The 21112-nt window shown below is 48.4% G+C and overlaps 1 protein-coding gene across 20 annotated transcripts in view; it reads left to right on the plus strand.

Annotated features, from left to right (window-relative positions):
• The window catches only part of BAZ2B (bromodomain adjacent to zinc finger domain 2B), a 385196-nt gene extending 378519 nt beyond the window's left edge, over positions 1-6677 (plus strand). For all 20 annotated transcript variants that reach the window (XM_085873227.1, XM_085873230.1, XM_085873237.1 and 17 more), the window contains one exon: positions 4578-6677. In XM_085873227.1, coding sequence (XP_085729353.1) covers positions 4578-4731 — 154 coding nt within the window. In that variant the 3' untranslated portion in view covers positions 4732-6677. The remainder of the gene's footprint in view (positions 1-4577) is intronic.
• Positions 6678-21112: the final 14435 nt, after the last annotated feature.

Here is a 21112-nt window from a genome sequence, read left to right on the forward strand (position 1 = left end):
TGGGGATGATAGGGTGACCAGGGTTGGTGGCCTTGTGGATCTTTGGTTGGAAGTAAATGTGTGACGTTCTTGGAGTGGTGATGTTGAGGTTGTAAGCAGTTGTTGTTGGTTCCTGTTTGGAAATCAAGTTTCTTTGACAAACTTTTGGTTCACCAGGGCAAGGTTTTTGTTGACTTTTGAGTAAAAACTCGTGTCACAAAGTTGCTGGAAGGCTTCCTGTTTGTAAGAGTCGGTGTGCCAAACTAATTTTGCATCGCCTTTGTCAGCCGGTTTGATGACTACTTCCTCCCATTTCCTGAGAGTTTTGAGTGCATTCCATTATTCTTTGGTAAAGTTGGAGAAGTCAATTCTGTGTTTAAAATTCAGATTTTGGAGGTCAATTCAGAGGACTGATTTTATTTTTATTTTTACTTTGGCCACAGATATGGAGAGGTTGTCTGGAATAGTTACAACCGTATTATACAATGTTATTGTGTGCAGCATGTTATATCAGTTGCAGGAGGACTAATGAGCTGGACAAGTTTCTGTGTCTTCATTTCCACTAAATGATGAAACAGCTTAGAGTTGAGTTCCTTAATCTTGAGATGGATGGAGTTAACTAAAATGGCAGAACTGTCACTGAGAGCAGCATAGAAGGATTTCCCTGTCGAGTTCATACAACTGATTTGGCAACTAAACAACCCCCAAAACTTCATTATTAATCCACTTATATTAATCCTGATTATATTAATCCTGGAGACCGTACCCCCCTGTCATCCTCCCTGTTTGATAATTCATCTAAAAAGTGTTATGCAAGCGATGCGTTGCTACACCATGTACGTGAAGTGAAAAGCAGGGTTCAGCAATTGCTTCACTTCTGTCCGTCTATCTACTAACGTCAGTTTATGATCGAGGAACAACTTGATTTCAATTGAATGTTATATTATGAACATGAATCGAAATACAAACCTGTAGATTAGAATTAGTTTGCCTCTGAATCCGTCCCAATTGTGCATGCGCAGAGAGGAGTGAGATAATGTTTTTTTTGTACGCTGTCTGCCTCTCTTGCAATCAAGCAAAATTGAAAATCATTCCAAACGGGAAACTTACTGTTTTTAAGGACGTCATCAAGGACACAAACAACAGGCACGAAGGACTAATCCATCTATTCCATCCATCGGGACCATACTCTGTGCAGAGCGTCGGTGCTGCCGAAGCAGTCTCCTTGGCTATTGGTCAAAATCCTGGACAGGTTGCCACTCCGACACGGGATACCGGCAAGCTGGCACTCATTTTTGCCGACCTCGGAAGGATGACAGGCAGAGTCAACCCCACCTCATATTAATTCAACAGCCGAGTGGGATTTGAACTCAGGATCCTTAGATCCCAAGCTTACCACCCTAACCATGAAGCTAACACCAGGCATAAAGGACTAATGTAACATGTTAAATAAAGTGGTGTAAAAGATGCTGCATCAACGGTGGGAAACTTCAGAATTTTTGTTTTCTACAACTTTCGAAATCTTAGTTTTATTTCAATTGATTTATATACTTGAACACTGGAGAACACAAATTGCCTTTTTGACACTTTCAAAATCCTTCGGTTTTAGCATTACTTCGACAAAATATTACGGCATTTTACATCATCACGACCACTCAAATTTGCCGCTTGAAGACCCCACACATGTCCTTGTTTCTCAAGACAGTACAGGGCAGGTGTTATCTGAACTCTCTCGGTTGTATATCGATTGATTGTAGATTTCAGCCATTCAGGCCGTTTCTTTCACGGTTCATTGCTTCTCTTCCAGGAACTCATGCAGTGCATTCTGTGGCTCTTTCTAAAAGTGTATGTTGCCATTTAAATAAGTTCCTAAAAGCATTTGTAACCTCTGCACCCTATTTTGTCCTCCCTGTCTCACATCCTGGACCCATAATGTCATCTGTAATCAGGAATTTTAAATGGCACATTGTGCTTGCAGGATATCTGTAACCACCTTTTATTTCCCACTGGGAGATATTTGAGCTCACTATATGTGGACACATTTTGATGATGACATCGAAATTTGATGAGACCTCACCATTGCTGCTAATGTGCCCATGTAGACTAACCCAATTATATAGTCCTGGGGTAGTGGACCATTTCAGCAGACGTAATCCAACCTGCTCCCAGGATTCGCACAAGAGCCCCAGGATGCCAGGGGGCTCCACGGACCCTGGGAGCAGGTATGTTTCCATCTTGGTACCTCACCAGCTCGAGGGTGTAGAGTTTAGGTTCAAAGTGAATGATAATTTGTTAGGTTAATGGATAGAATATATAAAGTGCCTTCAGAAAGTATTCACACCCCTCAACTTTTTTCACATATTGTTGTGATACAGCCTGAATTTAACATGGATTAAATTTAAATTTTTTTGGCACCGATCTCCACAAAATTTGACAAAGTGAAAGCATGTTTTTCTCCATTATGACAAAGTGAAAACATGTTTTTAGAAACTTTTTCGAATTAATTAAAAATGAAAAGCTGAAATGTCTTGCGTCAATAAGTATTCAATCCCTTTGCTATGACGCTCCAAATTTAGCTCAGGTGCATCCAATTTATTTTGATCGTCCTTGAAACATCTCTATAACTTGATTGGAATCCAGCTGTGGCCAATTAAATTGATTGGATATGATTTAGAAAGAAACACATCTTTCTATATAAGGTCCCACAGTTGACAGTGCATGTCAGAGCAGAAACTCCACCATGAAGTCCAAGGAACTGTCCATAGAACTGCGAGATAGAATTGTGAGGAGACAGATCTGGTTAAGGGTATAAAACAATTTCTAGAGTGTTCAAAGTTCCCAAGAGCATAGTGTGCTCCATCATTAGGAAATGGAAAGAATATGGAACCACCCAGACTCTTTCTCGAGCTGACCAAAGTGAGCAACTGGGCAAGAAGGACCTTAGCCAGGGAGGTGACCAAGAACTCAATGACCACTCTGACAGAACTATAGAGTTCCTTAGCTGAGATGAAAAAACCTGTTGGAAGGACAACAGTCTCTGCAGCACTTCACAAATTGAGTCTTTATGGGAGAGTGGCCAGATGGAAGCTACTCCTGAGAAAAAGGCACATGACAGTTCACTTGGACGATGCAAAAAGGCACGTGAAAGACTGAAAACATGAGGCAAAGGATTATGTGGTCTAATGAGATGAAAACTGAACTCTTTGGCCTGAATGCAAAATGTGACATCTGGCAAAAACTGAGCACAGCTCAACATGCATCTAACACCATCCCTCCCATGAAGCATGGTGGTTGCAGCATCATGCTATGGGGATGATTTTCAGCGGCAGGGACTGGGATATTTGTAAGAATAGAACAAACAATGAATGAAGCCAAATACAGGTAAATCCTTGAGGAGAACCTGCTTCAGAGGGCAAAAGACCTCAGACTGCGATGAAGATTTATGTTCCAACAGGACAATGACCCCAAGCATCCAGCTAAAGCAATACTGGAATGGCTTCAGAACAATAATGTGAGTGGCCAGGCCAAAGCCCAGACTTGAATCCCATGAGAGTCTGTGGGAAGACTTGAATATTGTTGCTCACCGGCACAATCCATCCAACTTGACAGAGCTTGAGAAAATCTGAAAGGAAGAATGGGAGAAAATCCCCAAATCCAGATGTGCAAAATGGATACAGACATACCCAGGAAGACTCGAAACTGTTCTCACTGCCAAAACAGCTTCTACAAAGTATTAACTCAGTGGGTTGAATACTCATTGACGCAAGACATTTCAGCTTTTCATTTTTAATTGATTTGTAAAAATTTCTAAAATCATGTTTTCACATTGTCATAATGGGGTATTTTGTGTACATTGGGGATAAAAATATTTTATATTTAATCCATTTTTAATTCAGGCTGTAACACTACAAAATGTGAAAAACGCAAGGGGTGTGAATACTTTCTGAAGGCGCTGTACATTAAACCAAAAGAGGTTGTGACGACAGTTGTGATGGTCCAAGTGGTGTGTTTATGTAAACACTCGTAAAAGTACCCGTCTCCAGTGATGGGAAAACTTTAAGCTAATCTATCAATTTAAATTATTTCATGGACTTTAAAAAAGTTAATTGTGTTGCACTCCTAGTTTCACTCAGAGCCAAAACGCTGAGCTACTTATACCGCCCACTGCAAAATGGTGGTGAAACATTGGGTTGAATTTGTCTTAAAAGAGGGCAAAATATGCTGTTTGCGAAATCAAATTTGGCATCAGCATTATTCTTGCCTGTTTTCTGGTCATTTCAAGAGTGAATGTTGAGCTTTTCAAATACAGCATGGGACGCGGCTGTCATAAATGGGAAAAAGACAGAGGAACGCACAGACAGCCACCACTGTTAGCAATATATCATAGATCCTTGTATGTAAATGAAGTTTTCGTGACAGACAAATGAAGAACACATCTGCCATTTTTAGTATTACCATATATTTGGATCGGCTATATCATTGGGTCGGGTTGTTCGATATGAGCCGTGATTTCTTTACAAACCATGTGCCATTTTGTTGTTGTTGTTGCACCATGGCCAATGAGCACTGCAGTTGTAATCACTTTGTTTTTTTTGCAGGTACAACTTTCGTGAGTCTTTCTCGTCCGACACACGGTTGGTGTTCAAGAACTGTGAACGTTTTAATGAGGACGAGTCTGAGGTCGGCCGCGCCGGGCACAGCATGTCCAGGTTTTTTGAGAGTCGTTGGGTTCAGTTATGTAGCGGCAGTTGAAGGATCTACGGACGAGACGTCAGCAGATGCTGTAAAAAAGGAAGCATGCCCGGCCTGGTACCTAACTCGGTGCAGAAGAGCACGGTCTCAAAAAGAGCTTCACTGCTTCGTCGCTGAGGCTTGGGCTGGAAGAGCAAGGAGGCTTGAAACGCCAGCAAGACTTGTCTGCACTGCCAGGCACACGAACAACCAACGTTGTCAAACCCAATTCCTACGTTTATCGTTACTGCTTCGACGTTGGATTTTTTTTTTTGTCTTTTGACAAAAAAGCCTGAACCTTCAGTGCTGGAATATTTATTAACGTCCTGTGGCAATTTTAATTTGTGTGTAACTATCGGATCCTGGAAAAAAGAAAAAAAAACCACAATGCATTTGATTCGAGTATTTTTATGTCGGTAATATTGTACTGTTCCTTGGCAGTTGTATTACTTGAATAACCGATTTCACCCTCTACATCAGACACTGCAGAAAACTGTCCAGCAGCACTTACTCTGCAATTTCTCATCCATAATCCTCAAAAGCTGTACGAAGACGGTTCTCATTGACACGGTGCGTGGAATTTATTCACTTCCGGTTTCTGGGTTTTGCTTCCCAGGAGCTGTCTGGTGAAGTCACCAAAATATCAGAACAATCATTTGAATCCTATACCGAGGAAGCGCTGTGTGCAGCTCCTTCAAAGCAGAATTTATTATTCCGTTTTCATTTTATGTCTCACACACAGCTCAGTCAAGTTTGCAATGAATGTATGCTTTTTGGGAGGGTGGGGTGGTTGTTTGAAGCATTGTATGTCTTTCCGTTGTGCTTTATGTGCTGCAAGAGAACCACTGTCCCCGATTTTGACATTTTCCCACCCGACACCCAGTTCAAGAGAAACATTCTGTGGTGTATTGAATGTCGATCGTTAGGGTTTACATTGACGACGTATTTTTTTTTTTTTATTATTCGTCCCTATTTATCGCTCTGGAATGTGATGAAGATCCATGTTGCTCCTCTTCCTTCCCTCACCTTTTTAAATCACCCATGGAGCCAATGGAATTTAAAACCTTAGCTGTTTTGCCATTTTAGGCACGTGTTTGTTTACAGTCCATTTTACCCTGTGGATGGTGTTAATCCAACGGAATTGCAGGGATTTCTCCCTCACCCTGGCCTTTCACCCTATACCAATGGACCCGGAGCTCTCTCGGCTTGCTGCGAAACAGGGGTCGCCTTTTTGTACATACATGTGGAATCACTGGGGCAACCTGAATGGAAGTATATATATATATATATATGTATATATATATTGCACACAACACACTACGTCATGTGGTTAGTATTGCCTTTGGAGACAACTTTTTTGTCACACATGATGATAAGCTGGGGTAAGGGGTGGGGTGGGGGGGGGAGCGGGGGAAAGGTATATCTTGTACATAACTTGTTCAAAAACATGTAGATAAACTGTGCGGGCCAAGGCCGAGTTTGCATAATGTATCCACGGGAACGAGGAGTATTTTATTAATTCTTTTTAGCATTTTGACTACACGTTGTGAAAATGTGAACTTTTTGTTTTCAGAAGAAAAGTTTCCCTCTTTTTGCCCATGTGGCAACCACGTCAAGAGCATTTATTTCCACAAAGATGCTGTTGTGTGCGTCCACCTGTTCGGTGCTGCTCATTTCTTTTTTTATTTCAAAGCTGTTCCACTTTCTTGGTCATCACGATATTTTTTTTGTCTGGTTCTGTACCCAAGAATAACTTGTGTGCTGTATCTCTCCGTTTTATAGAAGGCTGCACCACGTGATTTTTTTTTCTTCAGACTGTGCCAGTTTTGTTGCTGTACAGCCCATAAACTTCCCTTGATCCTAAAAAAGTCAATGTACTGTAACGGCAATAGTAGACTTTTTTTTGTAGGGGTATATTTTACATGGTTTCGTGTGCTACGGATTAATAAAAAAATTCCTTTCCTGTATTATTTTTTTTTTTTTTTTTTTTTTTTTGTATACCTTGGTCGAGGCTCGTATGAGAGCTAACACACAACTCACAGCAAGGAGGCATGAGACAAGAGGGGCGGGAGTGAAAGGGACAAAACATTGGGGAACAGACACAGGTGAACTGTGGAAGGGAGAGGGATGGGGATGGGACGGGGAACATGGCGAGGGGAAGATGGACATTAAAGGGACTTTCAGGAAGGAAAGCAGGAGAATTGAAGGAAGTGGGCTTGGGTGGATTATCGGGGGTAGAAAAGATCGAGGATTTGGATGGGGGAAGATAAGAGGTGGTGGTGAACAGCTGTTTTGAAAGCCTGGAGGGAAGAATGGGAAAGAATAGAGTGAGGAAGTTTATTCCAAAGGCGGGAAAAAAGAGGAATGAAAGAGTGAAGATGAGGAGTGATTCGTGATTTTGGTAGTTTTACCAGAAGGGGGTTGTTGGCGGACCTTGAGCGCCCTGTGGAAATGTGGTTGGGACAAATCGCAGAGAGAGCAGGGGGAGCAAGGCTGGAGAGGAGTCGGTAGAAGACAGAAAGACCACCGACCAACCTGCGGTGATTGAGTGAGAGGCCCAAAGACTCAGCTTCATTGCGGGAGATGCCAATGATCTTAAAAGCCCTGGTTTCGACAGCGTGAAGTCGAGAAAGGTGGGAGGCAGGAGCACCAGCCCAGAGGGGAGAGCAGTACTCCATCAGGCTACGGACAAAAGCTTTGTAAGTGGTCAGGAGCTCAAGAGGGCCGAGGAAGGACTTTGCACGACGGAGGATTCCCAGTCGGCGACTGGCTTTTGAGGCAAGGTTGGAAATGTGACTTTCCCAGGAAAGGTCATGGCACATAGTGAGACCCAGAAGCTTGAAAGAAAAGACTTCTTCCAGAGGATTGTTGAGAAAGTGGATGGGGGGGTTTTGTAAACGGTCCTTTCGAAGAGACATAGTGAGAGTGTGAGATTTGTCTGGATTGAAAGACATGTTCCACGTGTTGGACCAGTTTGTGATTTTATCCAGATCTGCAGTGAGCGAAGAAGAATTATATATATATATGTATATATATAATAAATATATATATATATACATATATATATATATATGTGTATATATATGTGTATATTGTTACATCCATGGGTACCGAGTGTATTACGAGGGGGTTAATCCCCGTTTCTCCTTGGAAGAGCCGGACCTGGGGCCAACGCTCACAATTAACTACGTGGTTCGGTGGGTTGCTTTGCAACCATGAACGCCAATCAGTTAACCACAAGTTCCAGTGTCCACCGTCTAATTTTGCCGTTTAACTAGAGGTCACATAGCTTCCGGAATGGGGAATGCACCCTCGGCAAAGCACCAATCTTATCTTGATTGGATCTTAATTAGGGTGGCCGAGCGTTTGCCGCTGGTGCGTGCCGACTATGACAGGTCAATTTGTTTGCTAATGACCTCCCAGTCTATCTGGGTTCTGACAATGCTGGATCAATGGAAGGAAAGGACGAGCACAGACAGGTTGGAATGTCAATAAGGAATTTATTAACATGGAAAAAATTAAAAAACAGAATAACTTTTAATTTCCTCGTGGTGAAAATAAGTAAGCTCAAATCAATCAAAATAATCTCAAGCAAATACAGAATTAATCAGGCATTGATAGAAAAACAGACAAAGAGCAGATGCTTATCACGATGCCTTACTTAACGATTAAACACGAGACAAGGGTACCCAGCAGATCATTCAGGGTGGAGAGGAATCCGGTCTCGCTCACCAAGGTAGAAGTCGTCGTGTGTTGTTCCGTTGCCAGCGTTTTGCCTCGGTGTACACCCACTCGCAAACAGGCTTGAACACCAATCGATGTCATGTTGTCACCCCCAGGAACCAGGGATGCCAAGAATCAGGTACGCCAAGAGCAGGTCTTGAGCAGAACTAGCATTAACGGTCCAAGCGTCACCCACCGTCAGGAATCACCAAGAGCCACAACCAACAGACAGCTGTGAGGCACTGCAAGGAACTGCACAGTGTTGTGAGGTGCTGTGAGAAGCTGTAAAGTGCTGAGGTGCTGTAAGGCTGTCACCAGCGATCAGAGCTGCAATGCTGCAAGGCCGTCACCAACTGTCACAAACTAAACTGTCGCCAGCTCACCAAACATCTGACTGGAACTGACTGGAGCTGAAAATATCCGTCACCCAGCTGTCACAAACTATCACAAAACTCTCAGAGCTGTAAGAAGCCGCAACCAGCTGTCACAAACTGTCGCCCCGTCCATTTTATAGGCAGCCGGTGTGGGAGGAGCCTCAAGCAGACTTCAGCCAAATCCACCTTGCTGATTGGCGCATCTTTACACGTGACAAAACTGCCAATCTCACGATCATTCCTTCCTTTCCAGAGCGAGATGCAAGCCCAAATCAGCACAGGCCTGGCTTACTTTGCCATGCTGGTGGTGCTGGACGAACGGCAGAAAGCAGCCATTTGCCGGAACAACCGAGCGAAAACATGAAGCACTCACAAAACGTCAACGGGCAATTATCAACTCGATGTTCAGCCCGATACGAAAAAGAGCCAGCTAGCGTCCATAGAGCTGCTGAACGGGTTGTCAAACGTCCATGAAAAAAGGTGGGTGTCAACGTCGGTGAAAGAGGTGGGTGAGGTAAATGATCCACAGCCATATTTGACCGACAAAATAACTGCTCAGGAAAAGGCCACGGTGTGCTTAATCAAATATCCTGTAAGTCCAAGGTGTAAATAAATCGTACACCTTCAAGCCAATGTGTCCTGATGGAAAAGGGGTAGACGATCCTTCGTTGGGTTAACGGCTATCTCACGTGCATCAATGTGTCTATCGTAAAGAGAAAAAGGCCATCCCATAAGAATGGGAATCTATTCTTTGTCCTTCTCAACGCATCAAAGTTAGAATCCCACCAGACATGGGGATGGGTCTATCCTGGAGATGCATTGAGGGAAATAACTGTCTGAGGACCTAAATGTTTGTATGCATTAGTCTGATCCGATTCTGACATCCATTACACTAGGATAGTGTATTTGCTATCATGTAATAGGATATCATGTATTACAAGCTCCTTACATGTAATAGGATAGTGTATTTGCTATCCCAATCCCATCGGTGATAAACTTCGCTGACCAGCCAAGTGGTAGGGAGGCGTTAGTTAGTGCAATTTGGCTTGTGCATATTTAAAGAACTCGCTGATTTAATTAAAATATGCAGGAGGATCGACTTGGGACCCAAAATAATATGCATCAGTTGGAACACAAACAAGTTTAACAATAGTTAGTTTCTTTGCAATACATGTCCCTGACCAATGTGATATTTTCTAAGTCCAAAAATGGCATAACTGAACAATTTACAAAACACCTTGAATCTTGAACTTGTTGTGTAACTTATCAAAATAAAGCAGTGGTCCCCAACCTTTTGATCCCACGGGCCGCATTCACTACTCCCAAGGATGTTGGGAGCCAGAAAAAAATTGATGCATTTTATTGAGAAACTTGATACTGAGAAACTTGATGCATTTTTAATTTTAATTTTTTTATTATTATTAAATGTAATTAAGTTTAAGTTCTGCTGCAAGATGCCGGAAGGTAAAATCAAATTGATTTGATTCCTCCCGGTGGTAAGCGGCAGTGGCCGGCAGCGGCATTGTGTAAGGCTTTTCAGGTCACGGCGCCGGCCGGCAGTGGCATTGTGTAAACCCCTTTAAAATTGCTACATGGAAATATGCTTTGATTGGAAAGTCTTCGCGGGCCGCAGTATAGGGCTCCGCGGGCCACATGTGGCCCGTGGGCCGCAGGTTGGGGACCAATGTAATAAAGTCACATACCAAGTTCCAGTTGAATACGTTACAGGGTATGGGAAAAAAAAGTCTGAAAAATCGCAGATGTTATGGATGGACAGATGGAGAGCAAATCTATAGTCCCCTCCGGTGAAACATGTAGGAGACTAATGGAGGACGGGGATAGATTGCCGTGGCTGCGAAGATACGCGTTTACTGGACAGAAACGAGCTCACTTAACTTGAAACTGTTTGCACCCAACAGACACACTGAAGGATAGAAAGAGCGAGAGAGAGACAGAGACAGAGACAGAGACAGAGACAGAGAGAGAGAGAGAGAGAGAGAGAGAGAGAGAGAGAGAGAGAGAGAGAGAGAGAGAGAGAGAGTGTGTTCCTGATGTGCTCACCGTAGGAACCAGGATGAACTCCCGCTTGCTGCGCCGTTTCCCACTCCCCACAACGCAACTGCTGGAGCACAAAGCAAACTACCGTTTGTCCCTCACTCTTGCACTGTTGTGCTCTCTTCTCTCTCTCCAGAGCATTCGTTCTTTTATACCTGCTCAGGGATTGGTCGATGTGCACAAAGCAATCGATGAGCACACAATGGGCCGAGTGACTCTTGCAATGTGCAATCACACACTATTGTAGCCACTGAATGTTCGGTCAAGCATCGGAGTTCGAGTTCGGTTGGCCAAAACGCACACAAACGAGTCGAGGCATGCGCAAGCCTCCACATGACATGCCGCACACAGCATCATGCAGAACGTATTGTTGTGGTTACCAAATTCGCAAACCACCATTCAGGTCCCTCAGGTGAGGTATCTCGGTAAGTACATGTGTAGTTAGGTCCAAACCCGTTGTCTAGTGGGAATACATGTCATTTATGCGAGCTGCGACTCTTCAGGATAGCCGTTTTTCTTTTACTATCTTTATTTTGGACCAACCGCCATGATTACCACCACAACCACAACATCAACCACCAACCACAACGCCGCTTCACCACAACCGCCACGACCTTCACGTCACACCTCGCAACCGTAGCATCGCCACCGTTCTTGCCCCGCTGTGGGTACCGGTGTTGGACTCGTGCAGGGCGCGCGTCGAACAGCGTGTACAAAATCACGGATTTTGTGCTTCAAAAACGGATCAAAAACGACACACGCCCACTTTTTGCCGTCCAATCGGTGAGCGAGGGACGATTTGGCCCCGCCTCCAGGACGATCGATATATGCAAATTTGTGGATCAAAAAGCCTTCACGCCCACTTTTTCTCGGGCCAATGGGGAGCGAGGTGAAAGGTCAAAGGGAGGGGGTCAAAGGCGAAGCTACGGGGGATAAAAGGACCGTGTTCGTCAGTCAGGAGAGTGGAGAGTGGAGAGTGGAGAGTGGAGAGTGGAGAGTCGGAGAGTCGGAGAGTCGGAGAGTCGGAGAGTCGAAGAGTCGGAGAGTAGGAGAGTCGGAAGCAGAGGGTCAAGACTTCGCGGGCGGTGGAGCTGCTCGTCGTGTGCGTTGGAGTCGGAACGGAGGGGACGAGCTGTGGAAAGGCGGCGACACCAGACGAGGGGGTGCTCGCGTCGTGCAGGGAGCTGCACCCGAGGGAGGCCGACAGCGCGACCTGGCCGAGGTGGAGACGCACACCAGGGATAATAAAGATCCTCTATACCCCGAGCATCAGCAACCCCCTCCTGTTTCCCCCGCGCTGAGATAGTGCGACCAAGGGGGCCCCTTTCCCACCCCCTGCCAGACACTGTCCACGAGGTCCGCGGAGTTGGGGCGCCATCGCCGCTCCGCGTCTCATCACCAGACTGGTAGGCGCGACCCGGTCTCGGCCTCAGGCCCGCCTCATCTTTGAGGGTATTTCTTTTCCTTGGTTTTGGGTATGTGTTGTCGGCGCCGTCTGTGAAGTAGAATTGTATAAGTGTTGCCGTGTGCTCGGTAGTCGGTATTAACTCTACATTGTGTTTTCGCTTTTATATTTGCTTTTTGTGTAAATTGCATTGTGTCTTTTTTGTGTGCTTTTGGTGGAATTGAATATGTGTGCTTTCCGTTCGTCGCGAATAAATGTGCTTTGTGTTGAACTGTTTCCCGCTTCGCTTCGTCATTTCTCCCATTGAACCCTCATCTTGCTTCACGTAAAGGGTTGGTAGTGGGCTGAGTACGCCCGATAATTAATCGAACCGTCGAGGTCGACGCTAACACCGCTCGGTTATTCTGATAGTACGGAACGGGTCGCTTAAGTGGCCCGTGTCCGAAGTCGACCTGCGGCGAGGTGCGATCGCCCGGTCTACCCTCCGCGTGGGTACTTAAGGTAGGTCGAATTTGGCGAGCAACCCTATCCCACGCGGGGGCTGATTGGCTCGATCGCGGTGAGACCGAAAGGTCCACCCGTGACTGGTTCCCGGCGTTAGTCCGAGAGGGTCACGACTGGATTGTCCGTCCGGTGGGCGACGTGCCGCGATTCGGGTTACGTGGCCGTCCGCACGCCGGCGGGCGCGAATCCGCAACACTGGTGTCAGGTCGTGCGATACAAATTCATCGCCCTCCTCGCGGCACTGGTATTGGAGAGCGGGACAACAGGCTCTCCTGTCTCCAGCGAAATTCACGGGAATCGGTCCAGGGGTGAGAGAAGCGACCCCCGATTCCCTCCAAATTACGAGCGAGTGAAATTAACCCTTCACGAGAAGCAAGATGGCGTCTCAAGGCGAGCGGGAGCCGGGGGTATTAGAAATGGATGTAGAATGTGTAGGATCCATGGTCCAGGATGGAATCCCCGAGCAGGAAATGTTGATTGTGCAGGAACACGGACTCGCCCAACTGAACCCAGAGCCCGAAATAGGAGCGGCAGCGGCCGCGGTGTATGACACCTCCCCCCCCCCTCTCCACCAAAACCCTTCCCCAACCCTTGCCGAAACGGCTCAGCTGAGTGCATCCAACATGGCCCAGCTATGCGCCATGCTGGCGGCAATGAACACCAAGATGAATGCGAAAATGATCGAAAAAATGGATGCAAATACAAACGAAATGAAAGGCATGAACAAACAAATGATCGAAAAAATGGATGCGAATATGAAAAACGAAATGAAAGGCATGAACGAAGAGATGGATGCAAACACAACTGAATTTATAAACAAAATGAAAAGCATGAACGAAAAGATCGATGCGAGTACACAGCAAATGAACGGAATGGAAGCAAACATGAAGGAGGAAATGAAAAAGTTCTGGGGTGAGACGCAGAACATGGGCCGATGCCTGCAGGCGGGCATGAAGGCCGTGACAAAGGAAATAATAGTTGAGACAAGGGAGGTAAAGGGTGAAGAGTTGGCAGTGACGGTAGCCGGGAAGGGAACGATAGAGGAGAGACTACACGAGGAAGACGGGGTAAGTGACGCACACACACACACACAGGTAGTGGAGGATAATGGGGGTGAGCTGGCGGACTGGGTAGAGACCCAGTGCGAGCACCTGGATGGCCTCCTCCAGGAACGAGGGGAGGGAGTATGCCCCCTTGAGGCGAGTCACGACCAGGTGAGTTCGGTCGTGCTTTGCGAGGTTGAGAGGACGGGTGCTGTGGACAGGTGCTTGGAGAGCTTGGGGGGTATAGAGGCCCCGGAGACCCTTGTGGGGACACGAATCCCCAGTGTGGTTGTCCCTGTGTGTGTGGTGCAAGGTGTGAGTGCGGCACCGTGTGTGGAAGCGACCCCGTGTGTGAGTGGTGTGGTGGCGATGGTGCCAGAGTGCGTGCTTCCCAGCACGCCGTGTGTGGATGAGGCACCGTGCGTGAGTGTCGCCATGTGTGTGAATGAGGCACCGCGGGTGAGTGCCCCCGCGTGTGTGGATGAGGCACCGTGTGTGAGTGAGGCCGTGTGTGTGGATGAAACGGCCAGTGTGGATGAGGCACGGAGTGTGAGTGAGGCACCGCGGGTTAGTGCCCCCGCGTGTGTGGGTGAGGAACCGTGTGTGGAAGAGACCGCGTGTGTGAGTGTCGCCGTGTGTATGGATGAGGCACCGCGGGTGAGTGCCCCCGCGTGTGTGAGTGAGGCACGGGGTATGGATGAGGAACCGTGGGTGAGTTCCCCCGCGTGTGTGAGTGAGGCCGTGTGTGTGAGTGAAGCACCGCGGGTGAGTGCCCCCGCGTGTATGAGTGAGGCACGGTGTGTGGATGAGGAACCGCGGTTGAGTGCCCCCGCGTGTGTGAGTGAGGGACGAGTGAATGGAGCACCACGTGTGAGTGGTATGGGTTATGCCAGGGAGACCGTGTGTGTGAGAGAGCGGTATGAGAGGGAGATGTCGGTTGGCATGCGGGAGCACGCAGCCGCGTCTCCCGGTGTGAATGTGATGGAGTGGACTGTGTGCGTCGTAACACGCAGGTATGCGTGTGTGGAATGGAGACGGAGACGGCGACATGGGAGAAACGAAAGCCGAGTAGCGGCTGTGGTTGTTTCGGGGACCGTGCCGGGTTCACCCAGCAGTGAGCACGCGGTTCGTGCTGTGCAACGCACGAGACCGCCACGTGCTCGCTTGCGAGAGTGAAGTCCCGGTCCGGAAACGCACGCGGTGGATTTGCCGATCCCGCGGACGGACAAAGTTTAGGCAGGATTACGGATTTGGACCGGACGGGTTCTCCACGCGATCGTGTGTGTTCAGCTCCAACGGGCAAAGCACATGTGTTCGCGTGGGGAACCCCTCGAGACGTGGGGCTTGTGTTTTTTTTTTTGCGCACGGTGACGTCATGGCTGCACGTGTGGTTGGAATCCGGCAGGAGGGGTATCTCTGCCGGATGGTCCCGTCCAAGGAGGGACGAGGAACACGTGCAGCTGCATGACGTCACGGGCAGGTGCAAAGTGCGCGAGCTCTGAGTTGCCGCGCAGGTGCTGCGCATGAAAAAAAAAAAAGCAAGCCTCACTTTCGGGTGTACAGGATTCCTGGGCAAGGGGTGGAAGACCCCCTTGACCGGGGCACAGGATGGAAACTAGTTAGGGGGAAGGGTTAGCTTAGTTAGACCGACTTCATGGGGCAGGGGTAAGTCCTCATGGAGTCCGTGGAATGGATTAGTTAGAGGGATTGTAGCCAGATTTAGGTTGGGAAATAAAATGAATTTTTGGGTTAGGAGACAGTGACAGACTTGTGAATGTGTAGAGGGGACGCAGTTTAGCTACGTAGTGTTAAAAGGAACGTGCTGTAGTTTAAGGGACGACGTGGGAGCACGAGTTAGTTAAGGGATGTAGTTAGAAGGATGGCAGAGTTCAGTGGTGAGTGTGTTGAAGAGTTGGTGAGTGAAGTGGAAGCATGTGCTTGGTGAGTGAGTGAGGCCAGCGGGTCTGTGCGTGTGGAGCGAATGGGGAATGCATGGTGCGATGAGTGATTGGGGGGAGGAGTGACTCCCGCCCAAGGGACCCCGGGGTCAGTGTAGAGTGAGTTAGCTGGGTTAGTCAAATTGAAAAATGGAGGTCGTTTTGTTGTTGATGGGTGTGTAGGCTCGAAACCCGTTTGGAGGGGTGCAGGAGCCCTGTTGACGGGCTTGGGAGCGTGGCTGCGAAAGGTGAGTATCGCTGAGTGGGTACCCCGGGCACCAGGCTAGTCGGCCGTGGTAGGCCAAGGGCCCATGGGGGGCCGGGATAGCGTAGTGGGCACGGGTGCGCCTGCTTGGTGCGGGGGCCCGGGGCGCCATTAGCCGCGTGGGCAGTGTTGTGGGCACGGGTGACCCTCGGAAAGGGGCCCGGGAGGCCGGCCTGCCACGTGTGCGTTTCAGGGGAGGTGCCATGGGGGGCACTCCCCGGTGTTAGGGAGCTGGTAGGCTCGGAGGCAGTGTAGTGCCCGGGGGTGCCATAGCGGGAGATTCGGCAGAGGGTCGTGCCTGCCAAAGGGAGCCACGTGTCCCAGCCAGGAGACCGTGTGAGGGCACGGAGAGAAAATTGGGGGCGAGGCCCGAAATGGTGAGGACACCAACACAGGCGACGGGAATCTGGGTTGTTAGAACCAATAGTTTAAGCGAGAGGCGCTTGTTGAAAGCCCCGGGGTAGTTTAACAGTTAAATGGTTAGGGTAGATTAGGAGATGTACCCCTCCGCACCATCCATCCCCTCGCTGTCGTTGTGGGCCGCTGGACCCACTTTGGTTATAGATCGCCGAACTCTGGGGAGGCCATTCTGAGGCTTCGTTGGGCCTCGACACAGGACGTTAGCTCTCCCTTATTCCCCTCCGGGAAGGGAACGTAGGGGTTGGGAGTAGGCTAGGTGACAGGATAGGTTAGCCGAACAAAGACGATAAAGGGGGTTATGGGACGATTTATAGAGGGGAAGTAAAAATAAAAACAACAAAAAAATAAGTTGGGGCTAAATTGGGGTTTGACAAATTAAGGGAGTGGGTATGTACAGTGACAGGCAAAGGCAATAGGTGGGAGGGAGACAGGTATGTAGGTCCGAGCCCGCCTTCCAAGTGGCCAGCACCACCGCACTCCCTCCACCAACCTCCACTGAACGGCAAAGGCTGGCCAACTTCATCGGCTGGCCGTGTTTTGCTTCAAGGCGGAGGCCGGCCAACTTCATCTGCAGCTGCTGTGCTGCAAGGCCTGTGCCGGCTGGATCGTCTGCAGCTGCTGTGCTGCAAGGCCTGTGCCGGCCAGTTCATCTGCCGGCTGCCTGTTTTTCTTCAAGGCCTGTGCCGGCCAGTTCATCTGCCGGCTGTGTTTGCCTGCAGCGGCCTTCTTCTGCGGGCTGTGTTGCCTGCACCTTTGCCATGCCATGCCCACTGCCCACGTTCACCAGCCCCCGTTCAATTTTTGCTTTGCCACCCCCTGTTCATTGCCATGTGCGCCAGGATCGTAAAAGCAACAGTTTGCAAGCTGCGAGAACTGCCCCGTTGGCAGCTACAACACGGGCCTGCAGTGGCGGCCCGTGCACCGTGTTTGTGTCCATCCATCCATTCGTTGTGCTCATTGCGTGTGCCACTTGAGCTGGCACGGAGACTGCGTTGTGCAGCCCATGCACCGTTGTGGTTCACTGCGTTCAGTTCAAAAGGGAAGGCCTTGGACTGCGTGTGAGCAGCCAGCCACGTTCCCTGTCACCTGCATTGTTTTGAGCCAGAGACTGCATGTGGGCAGCCTGGCTCCCTGCTAACTGCTTTTCTTTTGCAGAGTTCAATGATCCTGGGCCATGGTTTAGTGTAAAATTTGTAAGTTAAGGTTAAGATGTACTGTAAATATGAGTGCGCCCCCGGCATGTCTGTCTAGCGCCGGCAATTTTATTTAAGTCGTCCGTGTGAGTGAGTTTGTTTAGATAGTTACGCAGCCCTCAGGTTATTTATTTTGGGGACACGAATACCATGAATGTCGCACTCAGGGATCCGTAGGTAAAATGTACTAGGGGAAAACTACACATGATGGCACACGAAAATTTGACGACTCGGGACGAGTCTGTAAAAAGGGGAGGGGTAGTGTTGTGGTTACCAAATTCGCAAACCACCATTCAGGTCCCTTAGGTGAGGTATCTCGGTAAGTACATGTGTAGTTAGGTCCAAACCCGTTGTCTAGTGGGAATACATGTCATTTATGCGAGCTGCGACTCTTCAGGATAGCCGTTTTTCTTTTACTATCTTTATTTTGGACCAACCGCCATGATTACCACCACAACCACAACATCAACCACCAACCACAACGCCGCTTCACCACAACCGCCACGACCTTCACGTCACACCTCGCAACCGTAGCATCGCCACCGTTCTTGCCCCGCTGTGGGTACCGGTGTTGGACTCGTGCAGGGCGCGCGTCGAACAGCGTGTACAAAATCACGGATTTTGTGCTTCAAAAACGGATCAAAAACGACACACGCCCACTTTTTGCCGTCCAATCGGTGAGCGAGGGACGATTTGGCCCCGCCTCCAGGACGATCGATATATGCAAATTTGTGGATCAAAAAGCCTTCACGCCCACTTTTTCTCGGGCCAATGGGGAGCGAGGTGAAAGGTCAAAGGGAGGGGGTCAAAGGCGAAGCTACGGGGGGATAAAAGGACCGTGTTCGTCAGTCAGGAGAGTGGAGAGTGGAGAGTGGAGAGTGGAGAGTCGGAGAGTCGGAGAGTCCAGAGGCGGAGAGTAGGAGAGTCGGAAGCAGAGGGTCAAGACTTCGCGGGCGGTGGAGCTGCTCGTCGTGTGCGTTGGAGTCGGAACGGAGGGACGAGCTGTGGAAAGGCGGCGACACCAGACGAGGGGGTGCTCGCGTCGTGCAGGGAGCTGCACCCGAGGGAGGCCGACAGCGCGACCTGGCCGAGGTGGAGACGCACACCAGGGATAATAAAGATCCTCTATACCCCGAGCATCAGCAACCCCCTCCTGTTTCCCCCCGCGCTGAGATAGTGCGACCAAGGGGGCCCCTTTCCCACCCCCTGCCAGACACTGTCCGCGAGGTCCGCGGAGTTGGGGCGCCATCGCCGCTCCGCGTCTCATCACCAGACGGGTAGGCGCGACCCGGTCTCGGCCTCAGGCCCGCCTCATCTTTGAGGGTATTTCTTTTCCTTGGTTTTGGGTATGTGTTGTCGGCGCCGTCTGTGAAGTAGAATTGTATAAGTGTTGCCGTGTGCTCGGTAGTCGGTATTAACTCTGCATTGTGTTTTCGCTTTTATATTTGCTTTTTGTGTAAATTGCATTGTGTCTTTTTTGTGTGCTTTTGGTGGAATTGAATATGTGTGCTTTCCGTTCGTCGCGAATAAATGTGCTTTGTGTTGAACTGTTTCCCGCTTCGCTTCGTCATTTCTCCCATTGAACCCTCATCTTGCTTCACGTAAAGGGTTGGTAGTGGGCTGAGTACGCCCGATAATTAATCGAACCGTCGAGGTCGACGCTAACACCGCTCGGTTATTCTGATAGTACGGAACGGGTCGCTTAAGTGGCCCGTGTCCGAAGTCGACCTGCGGCGAGGTGCGATCGCCCGGTCTACCCTCCGCGTGGGTACTTAGGTAGGTCGAATTTGGCGAGCAACCCTATCCCATGCGGGGGCTGATTGGCTCGATCGCGGTGAGACCGAAAGGTCCACCCGTGACTGGTTCCCGGCGTTAGTCCGAGAGGGTCACGACTGGATTGTCCGTCCGGTGGGCGACGTGCCGCGATTCGAGTTACGTGGCCGTCCGCACGCCGGCGGGCGCGAATCCGCAACAGTATCCACTCAACCACAACTCTGCACCAGAGTGGTTCTTCAAAGGGGGTAATTGGAGAAAAGACAGCACATTCAACCGTGAAACCATTGAATCGTGCTCATTTACTTGACTCCAGGGTGTAATAGTTCCCCCGACACTTCCCCCGAGCTCAGTGGATGTGTTTTTCTCTCGCCGAACAGTCATGTGTTGTCTCGTGTATTCGTCTGTGTGACCATGTATGTGACATGTGTGCATGGCAGCTCCACTACGAGCTTTCGATGTTCCAAAAAACAACAAAAAAAACCCAGAGGGATTAAAGAAATGATGATGTTCTATCTAGAGTCCAGACACTGATCTCTGACCAGGCGAATTTGGTAAATGAAGAGACAGCTAATCTGAACACACCCATTAGGAGATAGCTAACTAATCTAATTACATTTTCCTCTCTCTCAGGCCATTTTGGTTATCTATGTTTAATTCCAGCAATCTGTGTGTGTGTGTGTGTGTGTGTGTGTGTGTGTGTGTGTGTGTGTGTGTGTGTGTGTGTGTGTGTGTGTGTGTGTGTGTCTGTGACCGCTGTTTCTCGACAACCACTGGTCCGATCGAATTGAAACTTGCCAGGTATATTGCTGGAGACCTGAGGATGTGCCCTTTTCAAGGTTTGATATTAATCGGACAAGTGGTTCCCAAGTTATGGCCATTTATTTACCAAACCAACGACAGGACACGGTTCTATGACGTCACGATCGACGTCACAATTCTTTTTATTTATTTATTTATTTATTTATTTTTGCACCGGCATGTGAGAGCGAAGAAACGGCCTGTGTGGTTGTTGTTTCTGGCTTGCGGTTTGAAAGTTTTTCGTATCTTTTGCACCTACGGATTTAATATTACCTTCAAAGGCTAACTCGGCACGATAGAGCAATTAAAATAGAATTAAACGAACTTTCTTTTTCAAATTTTACAAAAAATACTTTTTGCCCAAAAACACTCCCAGACGCACACCCATCGGAATCCTAACCACAAGGCGTACATAATAAATAAACACGTGTTCACAAAGCCTGGTGTGTTGAGTGTTGGGCAGGCATGGTTTGTCGTGTGCAGAGCCACATCCGATCCGAAGAGATCGCCACCCTGTGGTGTGGTGATGAAAAGGAGAATTTGCATTTGGTAAAAATCGGGGAATTCGTACAATAATAATGTATTATCACACGCTGTGTTGTTTTCTCACATACAATGTGGTTTATTCCAAGCAAAGGCGAGTGGAACGCACGCGCACGCACATTGAGGATGTATTTTCAGGACAAGATCAGTTGAGCTTGAAGTTCCTCCATTTCTCTTTTCTTTTCTTTTTTTTCGACCTGCGACGGAAACAAATTTTGTTTTAATACAAAAATAGCAACACGCCAGACATTGATTTTCTCTCGTACTCGGGGTTTATAATCAGGGCAGGAGTAATAAAACACGGCGGTAAAAAAAAAAAAAACAATCTCCGTTTCATGTGCTAAAATGTGTGAGGAAGAAGATTCC

The sequence above is a fragment of the Eptatretus burgeri genome, chromosome 3 (assembly GCF_056783735.1).
Source record: "Eptatretus burgeri isolate ZD-2024b chromosome 3, Ebu_testis_v1, whole genome shotgun sequence".
Taxonomy (NCBI): domain Eukaryota; kingdom Metazoa; phylum Chordata; class Myxini; order Myxiniformes; family Myxinidae; genus Eptatretus; species Eptatretus burgeri.